The sequence below is a fragment of the Mauremys reevesii genome, linkage group 11, assembly GCF_016161935.1.
Source record: "Mauremys reevesii isolate NIE-2019 linkage group 11, ASM1616193v1, whole genome shotgun sequence".
Classification (NCBI taxonomy): Eukaryota; Metazoa; Chordata; order Testudines; family Geoemydidae; genus Mauremys; species Mauremys reevesii.
Window position 1 is genome coordinate 17,984,870 of NC_052633.1, and position 25,775 is coordinate 18,010,644.

Sequence of the window (25,775 nt, forward strand, 5' to 3'; positions counted from 1 at the left end):
TGACACGGGTTTTTTTTTTGTTTTTTTGTTGTTTTGCTTTGTTTACTTCCTCCCTCAGGGGAAAAATGTGTGTGGTAACAAGACAAATAATGATCACAACTAGACCTGATTATTCAAAACCATCTTTAAAACAACAGAGATATAAAGCTTACAGTAATGTGCATGCCAAGGCTTAAAATACATAAAAATACATATTAATCTTTTCAATGCTTTATTATTTGTGACAAGTTTGGTGGAAGGGCACTTCTCTGCCTCTGTGCATACACATCCTGTAGCTTGAACACTCATTAAAAATAAGAACATTTTTAAAAGCCACTGTCCCGAGAATGAACAGCGCCATGCCAAGGAAGGGTTAAGTTTTAGCTGATTCTAATTTAAGTGGCTTTGTATTTTACCAACTCGGAGAAAAAGAAAAATGATCTTTAAATCATTTAAAAAAGAGAGTGCCACCTTAAGAGCACACATTTTTTCCTGGGGAAAATGAGAGAAGAGAGAGACAGATAAACACATGATCAAAACTCTGTGTATATTTTCAGAATAGGATGGTAGCCTCAGTTTGATGTATGTTTTATTTATTTTGATAATAGCTGGATAATCCATCCTTGAGCAGTGAGTCATTTTTTCTCTAATCTTTAAACACTTTAGAAAATTTACACAGTCCTGCATAGCTTAAATCCAAAATGCATCTATAGTATGCACTAATCACAGGCTAGTCTGTAGTAGGGGATAATTAAGCAATTCAAGATCATCCTGAGTTTGTAACCAGCTCCTTACTCAGCTATTACATAGATTCATAGACTGTAGGGCTGGAAGGGACCTCGAGAGGTCATCGAGTCCAGTCCCCTGCCCTCATGGCAGGACCAAATACTGTCTAGACCATCCCTGATAGACATTTATCTAACCTACTCTTAAATATCTCCAGAGATGGAGATTCTGCAACCTCCCTAGGCAGTTTAACAAATGGCAGGAATTCCTAGTGCGTTTCGGCTAACTGGACAGTCTGTGGTTGGCCCAAATTCTACTTTCCTCATCTGCTTCAATAAGAAAATCTCATAAGAGCCCCTTATTCTCTTTGTGAGTAATGACAATAACTCAGAGCCTGCTTTAGGTTATATTTCATGTTTATAATGTACGATCAATGTAATCACACAGCTCTCCCATGTTAACTTTGACAGGGTTAGTATAACTAAATCCCAATCCTCTGCAATCCAATAATATCCTCTTTTTACAACATCCCCTCACCTACACCAGCAGCAAGAGACACTCAGGATAAAGGTTTACTGCTCAGAGTAAGAATGGCAATACCCTCAAACAGTGCTCCAATGAAATGTTACTGAGGGGAAAGCCTTCATAAAAAGAGGCTTTGTTTGACCCTCCCTATTACCTTACCTTATAACAAACTCTACTACTGTTGGGGGCAGGTACCAGAATGTCACCCTGTGTTATTTTACTCATTTCTATTGGGTCTAGTGCTTGAAGCAGCCAATATGTTTAAATAAACAATGGAATGATAAACAAAATAAAGGTGTTTTGCACCATGCCTTGGAGACTGTGAAAGACACAGTCTGCCACGAGGACACAGAGTGTTTGAATTGGACCTTTCAACAGCAAGGTTGCCAAACAATTCAGATATTTTAAGATCACCAACAACAACTTGAAGTGAACTCATATATTCAGAGCACTGCTCAAATGAAGAACCGGCTTGCTATAGCAGCATTTACCCTATTGTTAAAACCACCACCACAACAAACTTTTGGGTCATATTCTACATGCAGTACACAGGGTCTCAGCCTGTAGCTAAAATCATCCTTAGCAAATATTGGATTAACCACCTACTTTCCTCCTAAAAACAAACATTCTAAGTTATTTTGTTTGTTTGTGTTTTCTTCTCCTCCTCTTCTAATCCTCTAATTCTTTCTTCTCTTCTAATCCTCTGCCACCAAAAATGTATTGTTAGTGGCAGAGAATTACTCTAATTCAATCTTAAAATTAAAAACAACAAAAAAAGGCACATCAAGTAGTTTTGACTCCTTTTAAATCTCCGCTGAGACTATTTTCAGATGCCCCATGACTTCCATCAAACGTCACATTAATCTGAACATCTGGTAGCCAAGCATTATTGTAAGCCATGTTTCTATAGCAAGCTACCAAGCAGATATTACTGAAAGGCTTCTAAATTAGAAGGACCTGTTCCTTAAAAGCATCCAATACAAATTTCAGTTATTAAAATACGTTATATGGTAAGTCAATGGATTTACAAGGGCTACAGTACTGTATTAGACTTCACATGTCATCACTATTGCTCTGAGGGCCATCTGTGCATCACTCTCATAGAGAAAGTAATTTAAGTGAAGGATAAATGTGGCTACCTTTTGGGTCTCAATCTTGCCAGTCAGGAGTAACTTGTGAAATATAGCTAATCCTTGCTTTAGGGTCTAGAATTGACTAGCAAGCAAGCTTGGCAGATAGAAATTATAAATACATTAGAAATCTCTACGGCCTCTTTTACCCACCAGAGATTGCTGTGATCTCCAGGAAAATCTGGCATATAACAGCAAAGCAGAAAACACAACACTAGGTGGGAAAGATATAGACACGGAAAGGGTTAAAAATAAAAAGTATGGCACACTTAAAAACCCCATACACTTCTCAAGCAATGGTATTTTCTAACTTGCATAACACAACTGTTTGCTTTTTTTCCCTTTATCTTTATTGTTTAAAAAAAACTGGGGAGAGGAAGAAGGAGAATTCCATTTGAGTTCTGATCCTAAATATGATGGACAGGTTTGTACATTTATTTAGAAATTCTCTCCTTCATGCCCATACACACAGTGAATTTAGAGCTCAGGATCTTTCTAAATAGGGCCTCACTAAGGTGAGCATGGTTGGCAGCTCTGGGAATCACTAATTAGCAATGTTATCTCTTTAATAAACCTGAGATGGATTTGATAGCATTCCATCACTGATTTTTCCCCTTACATAATTGCTCAAGCAAAAAGGAAAATTAAAACAAAAATAGATTAGCTCAGCACACTTCATTTTGGCTCTGGATCAGTAGTACATGTACAGGAAGCAGTGGCTAGCAGCCGCAGAAAGACAGAGGGTCACATCACAGCAACTAACCTACTCCAGGGCTTCCGATAGGAGTGCAGGCAACACACACACTTTGCTCAACAAGGACTAAGTGATAACAAGGAAACGAGGAAAAGTATGAGAAAACATACCAAAGTGGATTGCAAAAGGAGATGGTGCTAACAGGGGGAAAAGTGAAGTCCTGACAAAAGGAGAAGGCAAGTTCTTCAAGTAAGAAAACAAGAAAGGCTGTTTGTTTTCTTCAAAGAAAATAGAACGAGACAAAGGCAGGAAGTGCTGTCCTTCCTTTATCCTGCAGCGCTCTTACTGAAAAGACAAGTATATGCATCAGTTGAGATAAGGGAAAAGAGATGGCCTTCTTTGAGAGGAAACAAGTATGTATCTCTACATTAATGGACTCCTCCTATGTATATTTAGGGTGGAAAGGAATATGGTTTCACATTCAAGGTTTCCCAAAGCACTGCTCTATTTGACAGTAGTACACTGGCTTAGTAAATTAATGTGAAATCTGTTAAACAGCTTAAGAACAGCTCACACATATTAGAATGTTTGCCAAGAAAGCAAGGTTCTCCCCTATCAGCCCTGAGACCTACTATAGAATTTTCCCTTCAGCACATATAACCGCCACACAATTTGCCACAATTGGTATTCCCAATTTAGGAGATGCCCAGTACTGAACAACGCATGTTTTAGAGGCACTGTCAGTATTGTGTAGGGAAGCTTCAGAGCCTGTCAGCAACCAGTGTCATTAGTCCATTACTTTCACAAGCAATGAAATTCACCATATACACTCAAACTTAAAACAAAACCCTAAGCCTAAAAATAGAGTACTTTATTTTCAGGCATGCTCAATCTCATCATTACATAATTCATTTACAGTATTCCCTTGTGAATTATGCCTATGATGTCACTTCTGGGATGAAAATCAAATTTCAAAGAACTGTATTAAATAATGGGTAAAATTAAATATAAATACTTCTCCAAGACCAGCCTTAAATAATAGCCCTTCACTGGCTTCTCATCCAGCGGCAGTTTACTTGTATTTCTTAGGTCAATTTTTAAACACAGAGAACTAGTCTGATTCGGCATAGCAGAAAGAACATTACCAGCTCTCGAGGCAGAAAGGCTTCCTCCTGCCGAGCCACGATCAGAGAGACAGTCTCCCCTTGCTTAGTGCTTCTCAACATAGCCACTAGTTCTTCTTGTGTCCTGCCAGTGACATCTCTGCTGTTCACCTAATGGACGTAATTAGGAAACAAACAAACAATAACTCTGACTAACAAGTGGTGTCTTTGATTTTCTAAACTGGGAGAGGTGTGGTTCAGTGGTCTGAGAACCAAGAAATGTTGAGTTTTAAGGGTTGTCTGCATGGTCCTGTAGCACAGACCACGGGACCGTGAGTTGCAGCACACACTGAAGTGTTGAGCTGTGACTGCCCTGTGTAGACCCTACTAGCGGGAACTACAAAGTACCTAGCTTGCATTGTAGTAGTCTTCTGGGACTAAATTACTGCAAATTAGACACCTGAGAGTTCATGCTAGCAAGGTTTATATAGGGCAGTTACAGAGCAACACTTCAGTGCGTGATGAAATTCACACCCCCGTAATCTGAGCTGCTGAGCCATGCACCCAAGCTCTTAATTTGGTTGCCAGAGCGCGTTTCCTCTCAGGCCTACACAAATCACTTATCCTCTTTGCTATGTTTCACCATCTGTTAATGGGGATTTATAATACCTACCTGGCAGGGGTTTTGTAAAGATTAATCAGTTTGTAAAGCTCTTTGAAAATGAAAACCACTAAACAAGAGGTAAGTAATATTGTTTACATTAGCGCTCTTTGAGGTTAGCAAGTAAAAATAGCCCCATAGATAATGAGTTCATAAGTCATACAAGTATGAACATTTAAAACCGAGAAAATACAATGCAACTGATTTAAAATATGCATTAGAAAAACATTCACAGTGAATACACAGATTCTTGAATATTATTTCAATTGATGTATCTACTTTCAAAATCAGGCAGCCATTTTATCAGCTCTCCCTTGTTTGAATGCCTTGCAAGGCTATTTTCATAGGCACCTGATTCTGAACTGTATATTTAAGTCAACAAGCAGTATGAAAGCATGGTACTTTTAAAAAAAACCCAACAACCTACAATATGGGGAAATATGGGGTTTAAATTAAGAACATGCCATGCTATGTTGGTCATTAGTAATTATAGGAAATACAAATATATATAAAACATATATGTTAAAAAGTCAATAAACAATCTTTAGTGGTGAGAAAGGAAAGGATGTTTGATATTCCTAGTTCTGCTAACCTCCAGTATTCGGTCTCCTGACTGCAAACGACCATCTTTGACTGCTGCCCCCTTTGGCAAAATATTCTTCACAAAAATAGGACCAGGGCCATGGATTGAAGAGTCTCTGGTAACCACAGTGAAACCAAGTCCTTCAGGACCTACAGTGCAGATAGAGAAGGCTCATTGTAAATTTCAACAAGAAAATGATATTAATTAAAATAACGGAACAGTAAAATTTAAAAACATAAGTATCAAGAGCAAGCATTTAGATTAGATTTCAACAAAAGCTGCTTCAGCCATTGAGCATGATTTCATGGAGGACCAGAAGAGTAAGTATTACGCCACTGTCAGAAGAGACAGGTTCAGACCCTGCTGTTAATATGCATGAACTAAAATAGTTTTGAATTACCCATGTTCCAATCAGAAACTAAATGGAGGGCTCACTCTAAATATAATGCCTCTTTCCCAGGTAGTTTTGGGACTGCTTTAGATATTAATCCTTTAGAGTCAAATCATCTCATAAAATAGTTTGCACATAGTGGTGTAAAGCAAAGAAAATTATGGTAAAAAAATTAGGCAAAGCAGCACAAATACAGGAAGGGGGACTGACTGACACCAGACTGTGTGCCTACAATCAATGACATGATTGTTACTCAAAATATGCTCAAAATTAAATTAAAGGCAGAAATATGGTGACAGCGATGAAGAGCACAAAAACTTTATACCATTCAAAGGGTATGGAAAACTGTACTTAAGTCTTAGTAATGCGGAATGACTCGATATTATCTTAAGCAGAAATCTATGCACACTTAGGATTTCATCAGTCTGGCAAGGGTCTAGAAGATTGAGGTTATCAAAGCCAGCCCTGCATATTGGCATTAAAGACACTGCTTCACATGATATCTCACAAGTTACAGACAACTTCAGAGAACTTGGAAGAGTGCTGAAGGAGCCATGTCCAAGTGATTTTTCTTGAAATCCTTTCTGTCCCAAGAGTGAAGGAAGACAGAAAGAAGGCGATTCTGGTAGAGAACTACTGACTAAGTAGTGTAAGGTAGCAGGTTTTAATCGTGAGGAAAATTTACCTCTCTCTTATGGAGAGAGTGCTTGTATAGATTGGATACCCTCCATTTTAGCAGAAGGCTAACCAAGCTTCTAGGGAACAGCAGGATGTTTAACAACAAAAGGAGTGAGTGAAGCGAGGGAAGGACGAACAAATGAGCATTTATTTAGCGCAAAATCAAGATGCCATGAACCAAATTAATCAAGGCACCAAGAGAAGAAAAATTTTAATTGCCTGTACACCAACGCTAGGAGTGTGGGTAATAAACGAGCAATTAGAATTGCTCATTTATGAGGATAAATTCAACCTTGTTGATATTATTGAAACATGGTGGGAAAATTTGCATGATTGGAATGTCAACATCTCTGGTTATAACCTATTTAAGGAAGGATCAAGTGTGCAAAAAGGAATGAGGAGTAGCACTCTGTGTCATGATGGCATTGCCTATTTCCAAGCCACTGACAACTTTGGAAGCAAATAATCTTGCATGCTTATGGATCAATGTTTTAACAGTTAAAGCACAAGACTGGTGCTAATGCGTGTCTGCTCCAGACCACCAAATTAAGAGAGAAGACGATGACTGTCTCCTTAAGCATCCATCTGTAATGTATAGTGAAAACTCAACATGAGCGATTTCAAATTTGGGTGACATATACTAGAGTTCTCATGCTGCCAGTATTAGAACATCCTTGTAATTTCTAAAAGTCATATATGACTATTTCCTACCACAAAAAAGTGTGGCAGCTATAACAGGGGAATTCAATATTGAATCTCAGCTTGACACCTAAAGAAGAATATATCACAGAACTAAAAATTAGTGGTTGCTTAATTCAAGTGATCATGACTATTTTACATTTGTTATGTGTAAACAGAATTTAAAAGAGCCAATGTTGCAAAGCAGAAAACAATTATGAACCAAATCAGCTGGGAGAAAAATTTAAATAAAAATATGAATGATAATTGGGAACTGTTTCAGAACATTTTACTCGATGCCCAAAAAGCCACAAATCGAGAAAGCAGGCTATGATAGTTTAAAAATAAAAAATAAACCTCAACCTGGTTCAAAAGGGAAGCAAAAAAGCAGCAATATAAACAGAACAAAAACAACTCCATTTATAATAAATGTAAAAAACGGGGTACTGATAACAATAAATAGAAGTTATTTGCTAGGAATTGTTGAAAATTGATAAGGGACTTAAAAGGACACAAGCAGAAATATATGGCCAGCAGAGAGACCGCACAGTAAGAAAGAGTTCTGTGTTTTTTTGAAAACATCACAAATAAAAGAAATCTTAACAATGATATTGGTCCATTATTGGATGGAAATGGTAGAATTGTCAGTAATAATAACGAAAAGACAGAAGTGTTAAATAAATATTTTTGTTCTGTACTTAGGAAAAAGCCAGATGATGTATTCCTATCATACGATGATGGGACACTTTCCATTCCAACAATAATTACACAGAATGTTAAACAGCAGCTAAAGTTACACACCTTTAAATCAGCAGTTTTAAAAGAGCTGACCAAAGAACTCTCTTAAGCGTTAACTGCTTATGTTTAGTAAGACTTGGAACACTGGAGATGCTCTAGAAGACCAGAAAAAGATAACATTTTACCAATATTTAAAAAGAGTAAATAGGATGACCTGAGTAACTATAGGCCTGCCAGCCTGACAGTAATCCCAGGTAAAATAATAGAATGGCTGATGGGGAACTTGAATAATAAAGAATTAATATTTTTATAATACCAACTAACATGGGTTTATGGAAAATAAAACTTGTCAAACCAAATTAGTATCATTTTTTGATGAGATAATAGGTTTGCTTGATAAATACACTTAGACTTCTGTAAGGCATTTGGCTTGGTATCACGTTACATTTTCATTAAAAAACGAGAATACTAAAAAAATAACATGGCACATATTAAATGGATTAAAAACTAGCATACTGATAGTGAAATATAATTGTAAATAGGGAATCATCATCAAAAGGGTGTGTTTCCAGTAAGGTCCTGCAGGGATTAGTTCTTGTCTCTAAGCTATTTAATATTTTTGTCAATGCTCTGGAAGAAAACATAAAATCACTACTGATAAAGTTTGCAGATGACACAGAGTGTGGGACTGGTAAATAATGAAGGTGATAGATCTGGACTGTTTAGCAAAGTGAGTGAAGGCAAATTTCAATACAGCCAAATATAAGGTCATACCATCTAGGAACAAAAAACAGAGGCCATACTTACAGGATGGGGACTCGATCCTACAAAGCAATGATTCTGAAAAGGACTTAGGGGGTCATGATATATAAATTGAGGAATATCAAGTAGGAATAGGGAGCTAATATTATCTCTGTATTGGGCATTAGTGCAACCACTACTGGAACACTCTGTCCAGTTGTGGTATCCACATTTCAAAAAAGGATGTTAAATTGGAGGAAATTCAGAGAAAAGTCGAAAGACTGATTAAGAGACTGGAAAACACGCCTTACAGTCAGGGCCGGCTCCAAGGGTTTTGCCACCCCAAGCAGCCAAAAAAAAGAAGCCGCGATTGCGATCTGCAGCAATTCAGCGGGAGGTCCTTCGCTTCGAGCAGGAGTGAGGGACCCTCCGCTGAATTGCTGCCAAATACCTGAACGTGCCACCCCGCTCCAGAGTGGCCGCCCCAAGCACCTGCTTGCTAAGCTGGTCCATGGAGCCAGCCCTGCTTACAGTGAGATATTCAAGCTTATCAAAGAGAAAGTTAAGGGATGACCTGGTCACAGCCCATAAGTATCTACACTGGGAGAATAAAGAATTATTCAGTTAAACAAACGAAGGGATAACAAGAGCCAATGGCTGGGAGATGGAGCTAGACAAATTCAGATTAGAAATAAGGTGCTGATTGTAACAGTGAGAGCAATTAAACATTGAAACAATTTATCAAGGGTTGTGGGAGATTCTCGATCACTGGACATTTTAAAATCAAGACTGGATGTTTTTATAAAAGATGTGCTCTAACTACTGGACTTGATGCAGGCATTCATAACAGGAACTCCTCTGGCCTATGTTACCTATCATGAACCACTTATCGGGTCAGACCAAATGATCATAATGGTCCTTTCTGGCTTTAAAATCCATGAATTACAGGGAAGTGCCTGAAAGCTCCACTCCAATTAACCTGTGGGGCTGCACTGCACATTCTCAAATTTAATTGCTGTATCCCATGTACTTGCTCTACTTTATCGTTCTTTTAAACTATCCCCCTTGCACACTCTATACAGCTTCTTCTTCACTTCAGATTATGTGGCCTCTGGTAATAATTGGAGATATACCAATCTCCTAGAACTGGAAGGGACCTTGAAAGGTCATCGAGTCCAGCCCCCTGCCTTCACTAGCAGGACCAATTTTTGCCCCAGATCCCTAAGTGGCCCCCTCAAGGATTGAACTCACAACCCTGGGTTTAGCAGGCCAATGCTCAAACCACTGAGCTATCCCTCCTGGATCTTCTAACTACAAAGCCATGGAAATTTTGTATTTGTTTTTCCTGTTCTGCTCATTTTTCCTAAGTGCAGAATGCAACAGTATCATCTTATATGAACTTTGTCCCCCAACGATGTCACACCAGCATGTAAAAACAAAACAGGGCAGGAAAAACGTGGCAAGAGTCCCCAGTGACGTATTCGGAACATTGTGTTTATCTTTTACTAAAGTATCAATAACTAAACTGTTTAAACACTCAGCTGGCCCCGTGTCACTAGTTCAGTTAAAAGTTAAGGTACCAACACAGAGAACATGTAATTGTTATATTACATCACCGCTGATTGTTTACCCTTTACCTTTCTTAAGGTCTATCTTTATTCTCTTTGCATTTTTCTTGTTGCCGAAGCCCATCAGAGGAGACAGTGATGGTGAAGATGGTTTCTTAGCGTGCTGTAGTGTTGCCTGCAGATCTGTCTCCAGGCTGTTCATTCCAGAGAGGTCTACTGTTTTCACAGTTGGTTTCGTAAGAACAGGAGGTGGAACCTTTGTTTTTGGAACTCCATCATTATCGAGCAAACAAAGGGGAGCAATGACAGACTTTTCATATTGTTCACGATTATATGGAGGAACCACTTCCAAGAAGACACTTGGAGATTTCATTGCCTGACGGAAGATATCCTGAGCCCTTTAAAGAAAGGCATGAAAACAGATACATCAAAACCAGAAAATCTGTGTGTCACAGGGTTTGGGGTGCAATGCAGACCAGTAAGGGGTTGAGTCACAACCTGCTGGCAAGCTCGAGTGCCTTACAATGCTCTGCTGCTGCAGCTTCCAGGCTGGGCCACTCACAGCCAGCCTACCAGCATGCAAGTCACACCCTGGTTCAGCAGCTCTGACCTTAGCTGCCTGTCTGCAGCCCCACATCGACTTCCACTAGCCTCAGTTACTACTTGCAGGGTGACCCCAACACACTCCCAGTCCCAAATTTTCCCAAAACCATGTGTTCTGCAATGTCCAGTCCTCTCCAGGACAGTTCAGAGAAACAATAAGGTTTGTTGTTCCTCTAAAGACACAAAAGCACATCACAGCTTATTAACTTAACTGGGGAAAATACACCCTTCCCTACAAACACAGAACTGAGCTGATTTATAGTGAAAATGAACCAAGTTTATTAACAACTGGACATAGGTTAAGTGAGACCAATTTAAAGGAATAAAGCTAGACAGGGCTACATACAAACAAAAGTGAAAACACGAACATAAAAATCTAAAACTTAATCTAGAAAGTTACAGGTTTTGTTCTAGATGATTTCCCTCATCAGTCTTCCTCCTTTCCAACCCTGGTTGACGTTCCCTCAGTCAGGACCTTCCACAGAAGACAAAGCGCTGGCTTCCCTTGTCTTCCTAAGTGTCAACTATATTCAGTTTCCAGAGACTTCAACCCCTCCATGGTTGAAGAATCCATATTTCTCATCTTGCAAGAGCTCTGGCCTCTGATCTCTGTCTAGTGAGGGATGACAAAGATGGCTTCTATTTTTGCTTACATCTTCTAAAGTTCAATGTGTTTGATTCAAGGGGCATGATGAACTCATGCTGTTTTTCCCTTCCTTTGGATTTCCCATTCCCCTGTACATTAATGGGGTTTCCACTGTTTTCATTCTACCATACTTAATATACATAGGAGACAGGTAAATAGCTGCTTTCTCTCCTGTCTGAGAGGGAACCTGTTTCTCCCTGTTTGGCCACAGACTTTAAAGTGTAGTATCATTAAGTATCCATATTTCCTCATATAGTGTTAATCCATATATTTCACAATAATATTAACCACCAGTGTGTCACTTCAGAAAAGACCTCACTCTGTACACTTTTATAATACAGTAGTGTTGCATAAATCAGTTGATTCAGTTGCTTGTCACTTCATGTTCAGCCGCGCCAGTCATTACAGACCAGTAAAACTTTAAAATGGGTCCTTCTGAGGGTTACCCCCTCCCTACAACGTAAAGTTTAGTCAAGCTGTGAGTAAGGTGACGGAGTTTGGTGGTGAAGAAAGCGTCATACTCTTTTCCCCCTATTTGTTAGCTTAATAACTCTGTCCATCTAATATGTAAAAATGGATCTTCATTGTCTTTGCCTGAAAACCAGGCTGGTCAGAGAATCAAATATACATTTCTTTGTCTAAAGCAGACCTGTTTACCCAGTCCCCCTGAAATAGTTCATAGAATCGTAGGCCTGGAAGAAGCCTCAAGAGGTCATCTAGTTCAGTCCCCTGCACTCAAGGCATGGCTAAGCATTATCTAGACTATCCCTGAAAGGTGTTTGTCTAACCTGCTCTTAAAAATCTCCAACGATGCAGATTTCACAACTTCCCTATGCAATTTATTCCAGTGCTTAACCACACTGACAGTTAGGAAGTTTTTCCTAATGTCCAAACTCAATCGCCCTTGCTGCAATTTACACCTGTTGCTTCTTTGTCCTATCCGGAGAAATTAAAGAGAATAATTTTTCTCCCTCCTCCTTGTAACAACTTTTTATGTACTTGGAAACGGTTATCATGTCCCCCTCAGTATTCTCTTCTCCAGACTTAACAAACCCAATCTTTTCAATCTTTCCTCATAAGTCATGTTTTCTAGACCTTTAAATAATTTTTGTTGCTCTTCTCTGGACTTTCTCCAATTTCTCCACATCTTTCCTGAAATGTGGCACCCAGAACAGGACACAATAGTCCAGTTGAGGCCTAATCAGTGCAGAGTAGAGTGGAAGAATTACTTCTTGTGTCTTGCTTACAACATTCCTGCCAGGGCCGGCTCCAGACCCCAGCGCACCAAGCGCGTGCTTGGGGCGGCATGCCACGGGGGGCGCTCTGCCTGTCGCCAGGAGGGCGGCAGGCGGCTCCGGTGGACCTCCCGCAGGCGTGCCTGCGAAGGGTCCGCTGGTCCCGCGGCTTCGGTGGAGCATCCGCAGGCACGCCTGCGGGAGGTCCACCAGAGCCGCGGGACCAGCGGACCCTCTGCAGGCACATTTGCAGGAGGTACACCGGAGCCGCGGGACCGGCGACTGCCAGAGCACCCCCCATGACGTGCAGCCGTGCTTGGGGTGGCGAAATTCCTAGAGCCGCCCCTGATTCCTGCTAATACATCCCAGAATGATGTTTGCTTTTTTTGCAACAGTGTTACACTGTTAAACTCATGTTTAGCTTATGAACCACTATGACACTCAGATCCCTTTCTGCAGTACTCCTTCCTAGGCAGTCATTTCCCATTTTGTGTGTGCAACTGACTGTCCTTCCTAAGTGGAATATATTGCATTTGTCCTTATTAAATTTCATCCTATTTACTTCAAACCATTTCTCCAGTTTGTCCAGTCCATTTTGAATTTTAATCTTATCCTCCAAAGCACTTGTAACTCCTCCCAGCTTGGTATTGTCCCCTATGCCATTATCTAAATCTCTGATGAAGATATTGAATAGAACCAGACCCAGAACTGATCCCTGCGGAACCCCACTTGATATGCCCTTCCAGCTCGATTGTGAACCACTGATAACTACCCTCTGAGAATGGTTTTCCAATCAGTTATGCATCCACATTATAGTAGCTCCATCTAGGTTGTATTTCCCTAGTTTATCAGATGGTCATGTGAGAGAGTATCAAAAGCCTTAAAAAAGTCAAGATATACCACATCTACTGCTTCCCCACATCCTCGAGGCTTGTTACTCTGTCAAAGAAAGCTATTAGGTTGGTTTGACATGATTTGTTCTTGACAAATCCATGCTGTTACTTATCATCTTATTATCTTCTACATTTCTGCAAACTGATTGCTTAATTATTTGCTCCATTATCTTTCCAGGTACTGAGCTTAAACTGACTGATCTGTAATTTTTCGGGTTGTCCTTATTCCCCTTTTTATAGATTGGCACTACATTTGCCTTTTCCAGTCCTCTGGAATCTCACCCATCTTCCATGACTTTTAGAAGATAATCACTAATGGTTCAGATATCTCCTCAGTCAGCTCCTTGAATATTCTAGGATATATTTCATTAGGCCTGGTGACTTGAAAACATCTAAATTGTCTAAGTAATTTTTAACTTGTTCTTTCTTTATTTTAGTCTATGATACTGCCTCATTTTCATTGGCATTCATTAAGTTACATGTCCAATTGCTACTAAACTTTTTGGTGAAAACTGACAAAAAATCATTTAGCACTTCTGCTATTTCCACATTTTCTGTTATTGTTTCCGCCACCAGCCTCCCGCTTCACTGAGTAACGGGCAAACCCTGTCCTTGGTCTTCCCTCTTGCTGCTAATGTATTTGTAGAATGTTTTCTTTTTACCTTTTATGTCTCTAGCTAGTTTAATCTTGTTTTCTGCCTTGGCCTTTCTAATTCTGTCCCTACATACTTGTGTTGCCTAGTTTAAACACACTTTAATTCCAGTGTATATTCAAAACTCTTAATACACACCATGTGCATACATCACACAAGGATATTAATAATCAGAGAGTTATTAGTTTTCAAATGGTACCTCACAAGTCATATTTTGTTCAAAGATTACTACAATAATGTTTACGGTCTGAATACAGGGGTGCTTAGGGTCACACTGTACAATATTTCTACGTCTTGCTGCATACTTGGAAATTGTTTACAGCTATGATTTTATTCTACCTACAGAAAACAGAAATAACTATACATTTCAAAGTAAAGCGATCCTCTTTCAAAAGTCAACAGTAAACATGCAGGAAGACAGTTCTTGGGTGAGGAGGAGTAGGAAGCAAGACCTAAAGGAGAACGCTGACTAAAACAGTTATCTCACAACTGGAGAGGAATTGTAGTGGGAAGATGGTGGGGTGTAGTATTTCTCCAGCAGGGTTCTCCAGAGACTTGGAAGAGGAAAGTGCATAGCTGCTTCCAAAACAAATATGGAAGAGCAGAACCCTGTAGCAGCAGCACAGCTCAGGGCATGGGCATGCAAAAAACACAAATGGGCCCTGAGTAGAAGAAATGTTCTATTCTTGCTACATGAAAAAGCAGGAAAAGAAGAGCAGACTCTCTCATTAACAAAAACATACTACTCCAAGCCAATGCTTGCAATTCAATAATAATCTTAGTATGAGGAGAAACTGATGATAGACAGTTGCCCATTTTAAACAGCGTGGCCACAATTAAAAACTTGCCAATTTCCTTAGATAATCTTATCTCAGTATTTACAACATAGCTTATTATAATAAGGAAATAAAAGAAATACTAAAGTTAAGTTATTTAAGGCAGATTTGGAAAGTTTTTAAGCACAACGTCTGTATATTTTACATATTCACTAATAAAAATCCCTTCACAATTTTTCAAAGACATGTTGAAAGGGATCTCTGGACCAAACTCTCTCTAGATTAATCTGGGCAGAAGAGTTTAAAAGTGCCCCAACTCTATTATACACACACAAGATAAAGCTCAAAAATGCTTTAACTACAGTAGTGAAAGAACAATGCCTCTCAGTCCATATTCTCCACAGACATCAGAGTTGAAGGTTATGCCTGCTTCTGTACTGTACATTGTTTATTTCAAAACAAACTTCTTTCTCATACCTAAACCACCAGCTAATAGATATTTAAGAATGTAAAATCCTCACTTAATTTATCTCAGACCACTCCCCATTCTCATATCATTGCAAGCAGCCACTTGACAATACACCATAATGGTGGCTTAAACGCTCATTTTTAGGAGATGCGTATTTTAAACATATCAGAGAGATAGAAATAGGAGATCTCTCACAAACTAAAAATAATGGTGAGAACACCAGTAAATCTGTAGGAAACCTAGAAGCAGTACCTGAGGAGAAAATAACTGCCAGGCCCCCCCACACACTTTTTTTTTTTAAAGAAAAATGTAATGGGCAGTGAAAGTCAAATTCTTTGAGCTCCCAAATGCATACTTAAAGAAATAAAAGACAAAGACTCAACCAAAAGAGGTGCTAAGATCTTCAGAACCCAGCAGAATATAACTGAATTTATTAACACTAAATGAAAAAGGAGACTCACAGTAGAGATATATAAAACCATTATGAACATGAAACTACAACAAATTGCCTTCTAGTGAGGAAAAGCAACCTTTCAGAGCAGTATTCAAAAACTTCCACCTAAAATAGACAAACTGAAAAAGAACATGTAATCACTACAGTCTTTGCTAACTATTAAAGGACCCTTTGCAATCAGCAGGAGAAACCACGTCCTTACCACTAATACAGTCAAACTGATTACTCTTTCTGTATCAGTAGCCAATGCAACAAGTGACTATAAACCCCTGTCATTTGACAGAGGCATCAAACTTTTGTACCTCCAATTCATTTCAGGTGATGGGGCCAGGAAGTAAAGACTATTATCTTACTCTTGTAGGTTACATGGTGTCAGAAGAAAATTAAATCTTTGACAAAAACTAAGCAAGTGAAGTCTCAATCTCTCAGTTTAAAAGGGAAACTGACCGAAAACTGACAGTTACTGTAGTGCTTCCAAGTATTCCAGAAAGCAAGCAGTATTGCAGAGAAATCAGAGGGTGAAATTCTCCACATGGCTACAGGCCCAGAGGCATTCAAAATCTATAGTGTGTTCCAGAGGAGGCAGGAGGGGGACTGCAAACATCTACACAGTTATTCAAAATTTCAAAAAATAATTTCATCAATGCAAAAAATCACTTGAGAAAGATGTATTTTATTTTCTTAATAGAACATTAGCTGCTAGGTAAGACCATTGACCTTTACGTTACAACCCCATAACTTAAAATTCATTTGACAATTTAGGGATCAAATTATTTCGTGGTATAACTGATAACTAAATAAGTAAAAGGGACTGATTTTGCAAAAACTAGTCTGCAACAAATACCAACATTATTTATATATAAAAGCTTTACATCAATTACTTATTGACTTATTACTAGCATATAACAACACTGCACCAAATACCAGTATGTGTACCTGTGTACAACAATGCTGGACCACATCTACAGTCGTACTGCAACACATGTCTGCATACTTGCATTCTTACCTGTATAATACCTCACCAAATATATCTACCTATGTAGTAGACTAAAAATATCCATATGAAAATACAAACAATATAGGTTGATGGGGTTTTGTTATGTTTAACCTTACACATCACATTTCAATCTACTGTTTTTCTTGCCTAAATTTCCCTTGTCTCAAAATTTCTCTTTTCTGGCATGGACTAGAAATGCAGAAGGCACTCAAATGTAGCATTAAAACTTTTTTCAGCATTTCAGTTTTATGGGACAAATGCCTGAATGCTGAATAGTCCATAGCTATTCAGCAAAGCACTTAAGAAGGTCCTTAAAATTAAGCAAATGCCCAAGTCCCATTAACTACAATAGTACCTGAGTAGATACTTCTAGCTAAGCATGTGCTTAAACATGCTGAATAAGGATTTTTCTTAAGCATACACTTTGCTTATTTGAAACTGAAGTGACCAGGTTTTCATGCTGTGAACATTTGGCAGGTAGGAACAGGGGATACATGGGGCCATGGAACTCTGTTATGATGTGGAAAGTATTTTCCACTGCAGGGGGGAAAAGATTGGTTAGGTTCTGACACTTATCAATCACCAAAATGAAAATGTACCATGGAATAGGTTTATTATCAGATATTTTGAACATGTATAAACCAGGGAAAAAGGGGGGAGGGGGGACTCCACAAAAACCTTAACCGCTAAAGCATAAGATCAACACTGTTTTTAATCAAACAACTGTAGATCTGCACATATTCATATGCAACACTGAAATTTTGCATTGAGCGTAAACACTGAGCATTTGGCTTATGGTTTAAAATGATAAGCATCAACTCCCCTGAGCCTTCAACAGATTTTGCTGTCTGATGAATATCACTCGTGTCTTTTAATATAGGGATTAAAAATAAAAATAAATTACTATTTAATTTTAAGCAAATATTTGTGACTATGAAATTTAAGAGGCTATTCATTCCAGCAAAAGAGTCTTCTTGAATGCACAGATTATCCAAAGTATTCTGTTACATAAGCCAGTTAGGGATGAACAATAACGTCAACAGATTTTAACTCAAAATTACAAAACTTACTACCCTATGCTTTTAACCTAAAGTTAGCTTTGCAACTTAGTTCACCTGCTTTACATTTTGTGTTAGAAATCATTACTTTTTAACCATTTGTAGACACCTGAAAAGAGTTGTAGCACAAGAGATTCTCTCTTTCTTAACTATTTACAGAAACACCACACTCTCAGAAGTTGTTGGCACCACCAAAAATACCATATGTTCAGTTTTTGATACATTAATATTAGAAATTTATCAAAAAATTGGAAGGAAATAAAAGACAGGTAAATAAAGTAAGTGGGGGTGAAGGGACTGACTTTTAAAAATAAGTTATGCAAACTAAATCTACACAGTATTGTTTGGCTAAACAATTACTAGTAGGTGATAATGTAAAGCCAATAACTTTCGGAAGTGTAAACACAAAGGAGGGAGAGGATTTATTTAGGATGTTCCAAAGGCATGCAAATAAGGAGTAATGAAATACAAAAGCACTGATCTAAGGAAAAATTTCCTAACACTGAATAATATCTCATCGGAAGTAGTGTTCCATTGTTTGAATTCTTTAAAACTGGAATGGACAAAACAATTTAGAATACATTGTAGGAAGTTCTACTTCACTGGCAGGTGAAGGTTTTTCCAATATTATAATTTCTATGATTTGAATCTATGATGGGAACTATATATTACTGCATTTGGAAGTTTCGTGAAAGAGAATTATGATGCTTTAGTTATATACATATTTTATGGTATTTTACTTGCAACATGCTACATTAATCACCTCAATAAGTACAGCATTATATAAAATTCTGGTGGTTAACAGAATCAATTAAGTAATTAAGTAGCACTCACTGTGCAAAGGTTTTATCTACGAGGTCCACATTGTTAATTTTCACAATACATTCATTTTCATGGAAAAGACCATCACGCCTGGACCTGCTGTTCTCCTCAATGCCACGGATAAAGAGTCCTAGAATCCTGAAAAGCAATAATAAAGCTGATGATTATTCTGTATTAGATTTGTATACAAGACATTTATAATAATTACAAATAGATATTGGTCTCTACTGAGGAAGGAACAAAATTCTTCTTACGGTCTACTAATCACACCATATTAAGTCATTAGTCTAAAAGAGAGATTTCCAAAATTTATTTTCCATTAACGAACAAGGACTCCAAAAAGAATATGAAACCAGCCAGTATAATTTTACTCTGCTGACACTGTTGGTAACCCTTCCTAACGCTTCAGAAAGTGCTAACCGCATTAATCAGGGGTTGGAGAAAGGGAGGGGGAAACCAGCCCCATCCTTCCAGACAAAACAGTAGGATAGGATTTATGCAGGATAGATACATGTTAACAAATAAGATGGAATCAATTACAAGGAAAGGTTAAAGTTAAGTGCAAAACAGTGATTCTAATTATACTAGATCAAAATACAGAGATACTGCTACAAGGAATTGGAAGCCCATTTCTGCGGACGAAAGGATAACGTGCACGAGGAACAATCTCTTTCTAGTCAAGTCCAAAGAAACCAAGAAATTAGGCTACTCTTGCCTGTATTGAGGCCTAGGATTTCTTGAACCGCTGCAAACCACAGTGATCCAGGTGGAGGGGCAGTGTGCATTTGTTATTAAAATTTTGAAAAGCCCTCGTCAGGCGATCTGGGTTGTATTCCTATGGACTTCCTATACATTGTTTCTCAAGTCAATTAAATCCCCACTGACCCACAGTTTCCTCATTTCCATGACAAATGACATCAATATTAATTTCCTACCTCACAGGGGTATTGTGAGGTTTACTACATTAATATTTGTAAAGTGCTTTCAGAAGCTCAAACAGAAAGTGTTGTAGAAGTGCAAAGTAAATTACATAAAGAAGAGTCAAACTTCTGCCTTAGAGAGGCTGATGTCCTTCCCATAGCATGCTAAGCACTATGCTAAGCAATAAATCAGCAAATGGGAATGATTTCAGGTAGAAAACTGTACTTGCTTGAGACTGGATTAAAAACCTGGGGTGTCACGGAGACTAGTCTAACATTCCATGTAATTGAAGACTTTGTGGGTACACAGACCCCTTATAATCCTGTTTTTATGCATTAGCCTACACATACCATAACATAGATGACATTTAGGATATGTCTACACTGCAATGTAAGCTCAGGGTTCGAACTCAGGCTCAAGCCTATCTTCATCCTCCATCTACACACAAAATCATGCTAATCCAGGGCCTGGACCCAGAGTCATAGGACCCCACAGGGGTGGTGGGTCCAAACCCGAGTCAAGTCAGACCCTGGGTCCAATCCCTATTGCTCTGCAGTATATATGCAGTCTTAGTAGACTTGAGCACTGGGAGATCCCACAAAGGATCCCACAATCCCATGGAACAACTCTCTCTTCCTTTGGACAATCAAGTTTGGGGGACAGTCAAGTTTTTCCATGCTGCACCACAAACCAAGGGCTAGAGCGGCCACATTTCGGGAGGGTGCTAGGAAGTCTGGGATACGGTTGGTTGGATCTGAGTCTGCGTACTGCATCATGGACGTCGGAGGCCCGAGTTAGGCCTGGGATAGAAAATTTCCAATCTACAGTTGACAATCAGTGTAGATGCTCCAGACCTGGGTTCTCTAACCCAGGATCTACTGACTTGGGTTCCACTAACCCTAGGCTTACATTATAGTGTAGACATAGCCTTAGAGGCCCTTTTCACTGCTTCACTCAGTAAAGTACCAATCAGGGCCGGCTCCAGGCACCAGCCAAGCAAGCTCGTGCTTGGGGCGGCAGATTCCAAGGGGCGGCATTCGCTGCTTCGGCCGCCCCCGCAGGTTTTTGTTCTTTTTGGTTCGCTGCTCCAGCCGCCCTGTAGGGGGCAGCAGTGCAGAGGAGAGGAGCGCCCTGCTGGGAGCGGTGCCAGGTCTGTAGCAAGCGCGGCAGGGCAGCCGGCGTCCTTCCCTGTCTGCCCACCAGAGCGGTGCGGAGCCCTCCTGGCAGGCAGCATGGCGAGCGCCCCGCTGAAGGAAGCCCTGGCTGCCCCCTTCTCTCTCCCCCCCTGCTGCCCGGGGCACATCTGCAGGGCTGGGAGTCCCCCTGCACCCGCTCCGTCCGCCCTGCAGGTTTGTTTGTCCCCCCCCCCTTCGCTGCACCGGCCGGCCCGCAGGTTTGTTTGTTCCTCCCCCCCCCTTCGCTGCTCCGGCCGGCCCGCAGGTGTTTTCTTGCTTTGGGCGGCAAAAAAGCCAGAGCCAGCCCTGGTACCAATATATACTTTTCAACTTCACCGTTCCTTTACACCAGTATTAGTCATCTGATTTGTATTTAAATCTACTAAGTAACAGAACGGCAAAAAGATGAGAGTTTTGTTTATCTACAAACCTTTAAAAAAAAAAAAAAGGGTGCGTTTTCCGCTAAGGAGCATTACTAGATTGGAATTTTGCATTGTAATACATTTGTCACGTAGAAGATCCCCTAATAACATTGTAGTGTATGAAAGAAAGCTCTTTATTTGGGGGCAGGCAAAATTTGACAATTTCCATGAATACCAATAGAAACAGCCAATTAGCTGCAACCAAGGAGTTAAATATTACAATTGAATTTCAAATAATTACATTAAGATTCAATCTAGTAAAAAATTAAAGAAATTGAAAATTAAGTCTGTTGCTGTGATCTTAACTAATCCCACTGTGCCCAGAGTCAACAGCCACCTAGAACTATAAGATCACTGACTGGCCTGATAGTCTCCATATGTGCTGCATTATCTGGACACATGGGTCGAGTTAAATATACTGAGACAGCCTAACCTCATTACTTCATAACTTTTATTGTATGAAGTCTCAACTTTAACATCACGTTCATGTGATTTTTAAATTTAATTTCTTTTCTTTTATGGTAAGTCTAAAGTGCAAAGAAAATGAAAGAAATTATTTCAACTAGTTATTGTTGCTCATTTGTATATTAAAGCCTAAGTGACAAGCATTTTGCTTAAACTCATTCTGAAAAAAACAAACAGAACAGGATTACAATGAAACATTATTCCTAAATGTTATTCACTGAAGATGAATACCTATATTAGTGTAATATCAATACTATTCTTATTAGAAAATACCAGTTATCTACAAACTGTTACAACAAAAATACCAGTCAAGGCGGATGGCCAACATGCTTGATCAAACCTGCCCTGTCATCAACAGAAATGGAAAACGCTTCTTTTCCTTCTTGTGTTTTGATGAATTATGAAATGTATGCACTAGTCCCTGTTTGATTAAATAACAGGAACAAGTGGTTAAACCATTCTGGTATTTTACAAAAGACACCAGTACAATTCTGCCAAGTGTCATTAGAATTTCTCAAGACAACTGGGTAAACACTCAGCCTGTCTGTCAAAAAATAGCTTGCTGTAAGCCATGCTCCACAGCATTTGTAAACAAGAATATTAACATGCACAGAAAGTAGGCCAAGGAGCTCTGCTGGTTATTCAGTGAATTCTTTTAAAGATACCCTAAGCAGTTAGAATTCAGCATCACAAGTATTGCAGTAATATTAAATTACTGATAATATTTTGCAATATCATGGTGCCTTCCACCTGAGGATCTCAAAGAACTCAGAACACCTGACTTCCAATCCTTCCTCCTGAAATAAGGTGATGACATTTTTTTCAAGCAGCAGACGGTCAACCTGATTTTTGATTTGGCAACTAAAATACCCCAGTTGAATCTGAGTCCATCTAAAGTCTCAGATCCTGCTGAGAAAATATTCACAAACAATATACTACCTGAAAAGAAACAAATACCACTTTTTTCTCCTCACTTTAACATTCTGAAAATCGATAAGTTAAGAAACATTTCTCTTCCTGATTAGACTGTGACCTTTTTAAAAAAGTTTGTAATTATAATTGGCCTAATACTAGAAGCAGCCATTTTACTATAAAGTGATGCCATTTATGACACTAGCAATTTTCCATCCCTGTCACAGGGTTCTCATACTGACAGCACTACAAATTAGCTCTTTGGCAGAAACCTCATATGTCAAATTTCAGTCCAGAAAATTTTTTTACATCCGAGTTACATAACTTGGAAAATAGGGAGTTATAATGAAAATGCTGACATATGCTCAACTACAGTACATCAATATGAACTTTCCACTATGGTAGTCTTTTGTGATTTCAATAAACTATGTTTAATAATTTACAATTAAAATAATCTTACCATGCAAAAGTAAAGTCCATGGTATAGTACACATTTTGTAAATGCTAAAGAACCTAATTTGAAAGGTGACTTGAAAAAACAAATTAAGGAAGAACTGACAAGCGAGTCATTTTGACTTTTCTATGTCTGCTCTGCTATTTAGCAATAAGGGGTCGGGGAGAAAAATCCAACTGGACAGAAAAAATACCTTTCAAGAAGTACAATAATCTTAACTAGAGACCATGTTGCCATGTTTTCATTCAGAAAAAAAAATGCAGAGATCCTTGAAAGTACAAACATTATGTACATATAACAGAAATGAGTTTTGTTCTCTGAATATACACACAGAACCAAATAGACGTCAGTGAAGGAATACAGTATATTGGGATTGGTTATCCGCTGTTAAAAAACAGTTTTAGCTCCCCCTCATGTTTTCACAGTAGAGATATTTTAAGAGAAATAAACACAGCTGATGCCTTTTTCATTAACATGCTTCTCTAAAATATGGAAAACATCTTACCTTCCACTCAGAGATGAAAAGAAGGGTACTACATGTATCCCCAGAGGGCCACCTTCCCCAGAAATCTCTACTGTTCTTGTCATATCACTAAGAAAAAGGGAGCAAAACACACATGAAGCTGTACTAAGGAACACATGAGAAATATTTATAAAAAAACACATTACGACAGACAAGAAAGGCAGTCAAAGGAAATTAAACGCAGAACTCAATAATGTACATGAGAGATATTGCAACTGGAAATGGCTGACATCTCTTTGATTTTGTGGATGAGAATTTATATGTTTTGAATGAGAAAGGAAGACATTACATTAGTTGTCTACATGGGGAAATTGACTGGTATAGCTACTGCAGAATGAACTTTAGCTCCCCGTGTGAGCACTCTATTCTGGAATAAAAGTTGTTTTGTTGCAGGATAATTGTTGTTCCAGAATAAAGTGACTTATTCCAGAACAGAATATCCACACAGGGAACTACTGCAGAATAGCTTGACTGAAATAGCTATTTTGGTCAATTTCCCTATGCAGACAATCCCTAAAGATGCATACCATATTTTAAGGATATCAAACCAATACAGAGTGATCCATACACTCTGTCCTCAATTACATGCATGCAACCCTACTGACGTAGAATGAGCACCTCTGAAGACACAATTTGGCCCACTTAAATGGGAAATATTTCCTTCCTGAAAATTTTTGAGATCCTCTATGATGGTTCAGATGTGGGATATAGTACCTCCCTGCTAGCTGCTGGAAATGACGCTAATATTTTTTTTGCTGCTTGCTGGCTCAATGAGAGTCACATGAAACTCGCTTACACAATATCTTGAAACACATGGCTTCTTCATAGGCATTAAAATGTAAACGATACATCAGCAGTTGCTAATATGAAAAAAGAAAGCATTTGGATTTACATAAAATCTCAAGAAAAATAATCAGGTAGAAAAAATTTCCCACTCTCTTTGCCAGTCTGATTTCCATTTCCTTATGCCATCTAGAGTGTAGGAACCTCCAAAAACAGTGTTGAAAAGAGCAGAAGGGAAGGCTCACCATCTAACAAAAGTCTGCTGGATATAAGCAGATGCAAATTTAATCAGACTACAAGAAGTTACATTAACCAATGGATGTTAATCCACTGTTTAGAGAAAGTGTGATGCTAAACCAAGGGGGCCACTCCACATACTGCCAAGAATGAGTCATCTACCTTCTTTGACCAGGAAGGGGACACTGATTGCAAGTGAGCGTTGACAGATTTAGGCATTTCTTTTCCCTTAATGAAGTAAATTTCCTGGTTAAGATTCTTTATTCAATTGGATAATAATGACTTGGAAGCAACTTGATTTAGAAATTAGGCTGGTTTGCTAAAGATAATGTAGAAATGAAAAGCTAATTAATATAGCCTTGTCACATGATCTTTTGCAACTTTGTTTTTCAACACAGCTACTGCTAAAATATATTCTCTTTTAAAAAATGCATACATTCTAAAAATGGAATGGAGAGCACTTAAAAAAAAATCAATCCCAAAATAAATGTCTTCTATGAAATACTTTATCTTATGTGGAATTTTATTCCTATAGCAGTCACAAGCAATAGACTTTCAAAATGTCTACTTTATTTTGCTACATATTTTCCTTCTTTTTCTTTACCTCACCTTCAAGATTTAGACAGAGAGGGATGGATTGTCAAAGTATTAGTATAAATTCATGTAGAATTTCTAGGTAATTAATAGACTGAATTTAACTGATGAAATTGTTCAGAAAAAATAACGTTTGATCAGAACTACTGTCAAAAACTCCAATAAAAATTGTGTGTGTGGGGAAAAGTTTGGTTAATTTTTTTCAGTTCCATTCAGACTTTCCTCCAATTCCTGCTTTCAGATAGAAGTGTATTTTGGTGATTCCAAGAAGACTACTTTTCTGATATTCTAGACCTGTTCAGAACCAAAGAATACCAAGAAATTAAGCTGCTGACTCCTACAGACCCAAAAAAGACAACCACAAGAAGTGAATTTGGTTTTTGATTTGTAGAGGGAAAATTAGCAAGAATTACAGCTCTCTCCAAGTAACTCCTATTTTGTTTAAGTTCTATGGGCTAGGGGTTGTCTTCCCGTTATTTCTGTGTATT

General features: G+C 38.6%; 1 protein-coding gene across 8 annotated transcripts in view; it reads right to left on the bottom strand.

The window, feature by feature from the left end:
• The window catches only part of PARD3B (par-3 family cell polarity regulator beta), a 645,413-nt gene that overhangs the window by 286,503 nt on the left and 333,135 nt on the right, over window positions 1–25,775 (bottom strand). For 7 of the 8 annotated variants that reach the window (XM_039494273.1, XM_039494274.1, XM_039494277.1 and 4 more), the window contains 5 exons: window positions 23,656–23,742; window positions 18,814–18,939; window positions 10,265–10,593; window positions 5,411–5,550; window positions 4,200–4,328 (listed from right to left, as the gene is read on the bottom strand). In XM_039494273.1, coding sequence (XP_039350207.1) covers window positions 4,200–4,328; window positions 5,411–5,550; window positions 10,265–10,593; window positions 18,814–18,939; window positions 23,656–23,742 — 811 coding nt within the window. Of the gene's footprint in view, window positions 1–4,199; window positions 4,329–5,410; window positions 5,551–10,264; window positions 10,594–18,813; window positions 18,940–23,655; window positions 23,743–23,872; window positions 23,996–25,775 lie in introns of those variants that run through there. The other variant, XM_039494280.1, reaches the window with a different exon arrangement.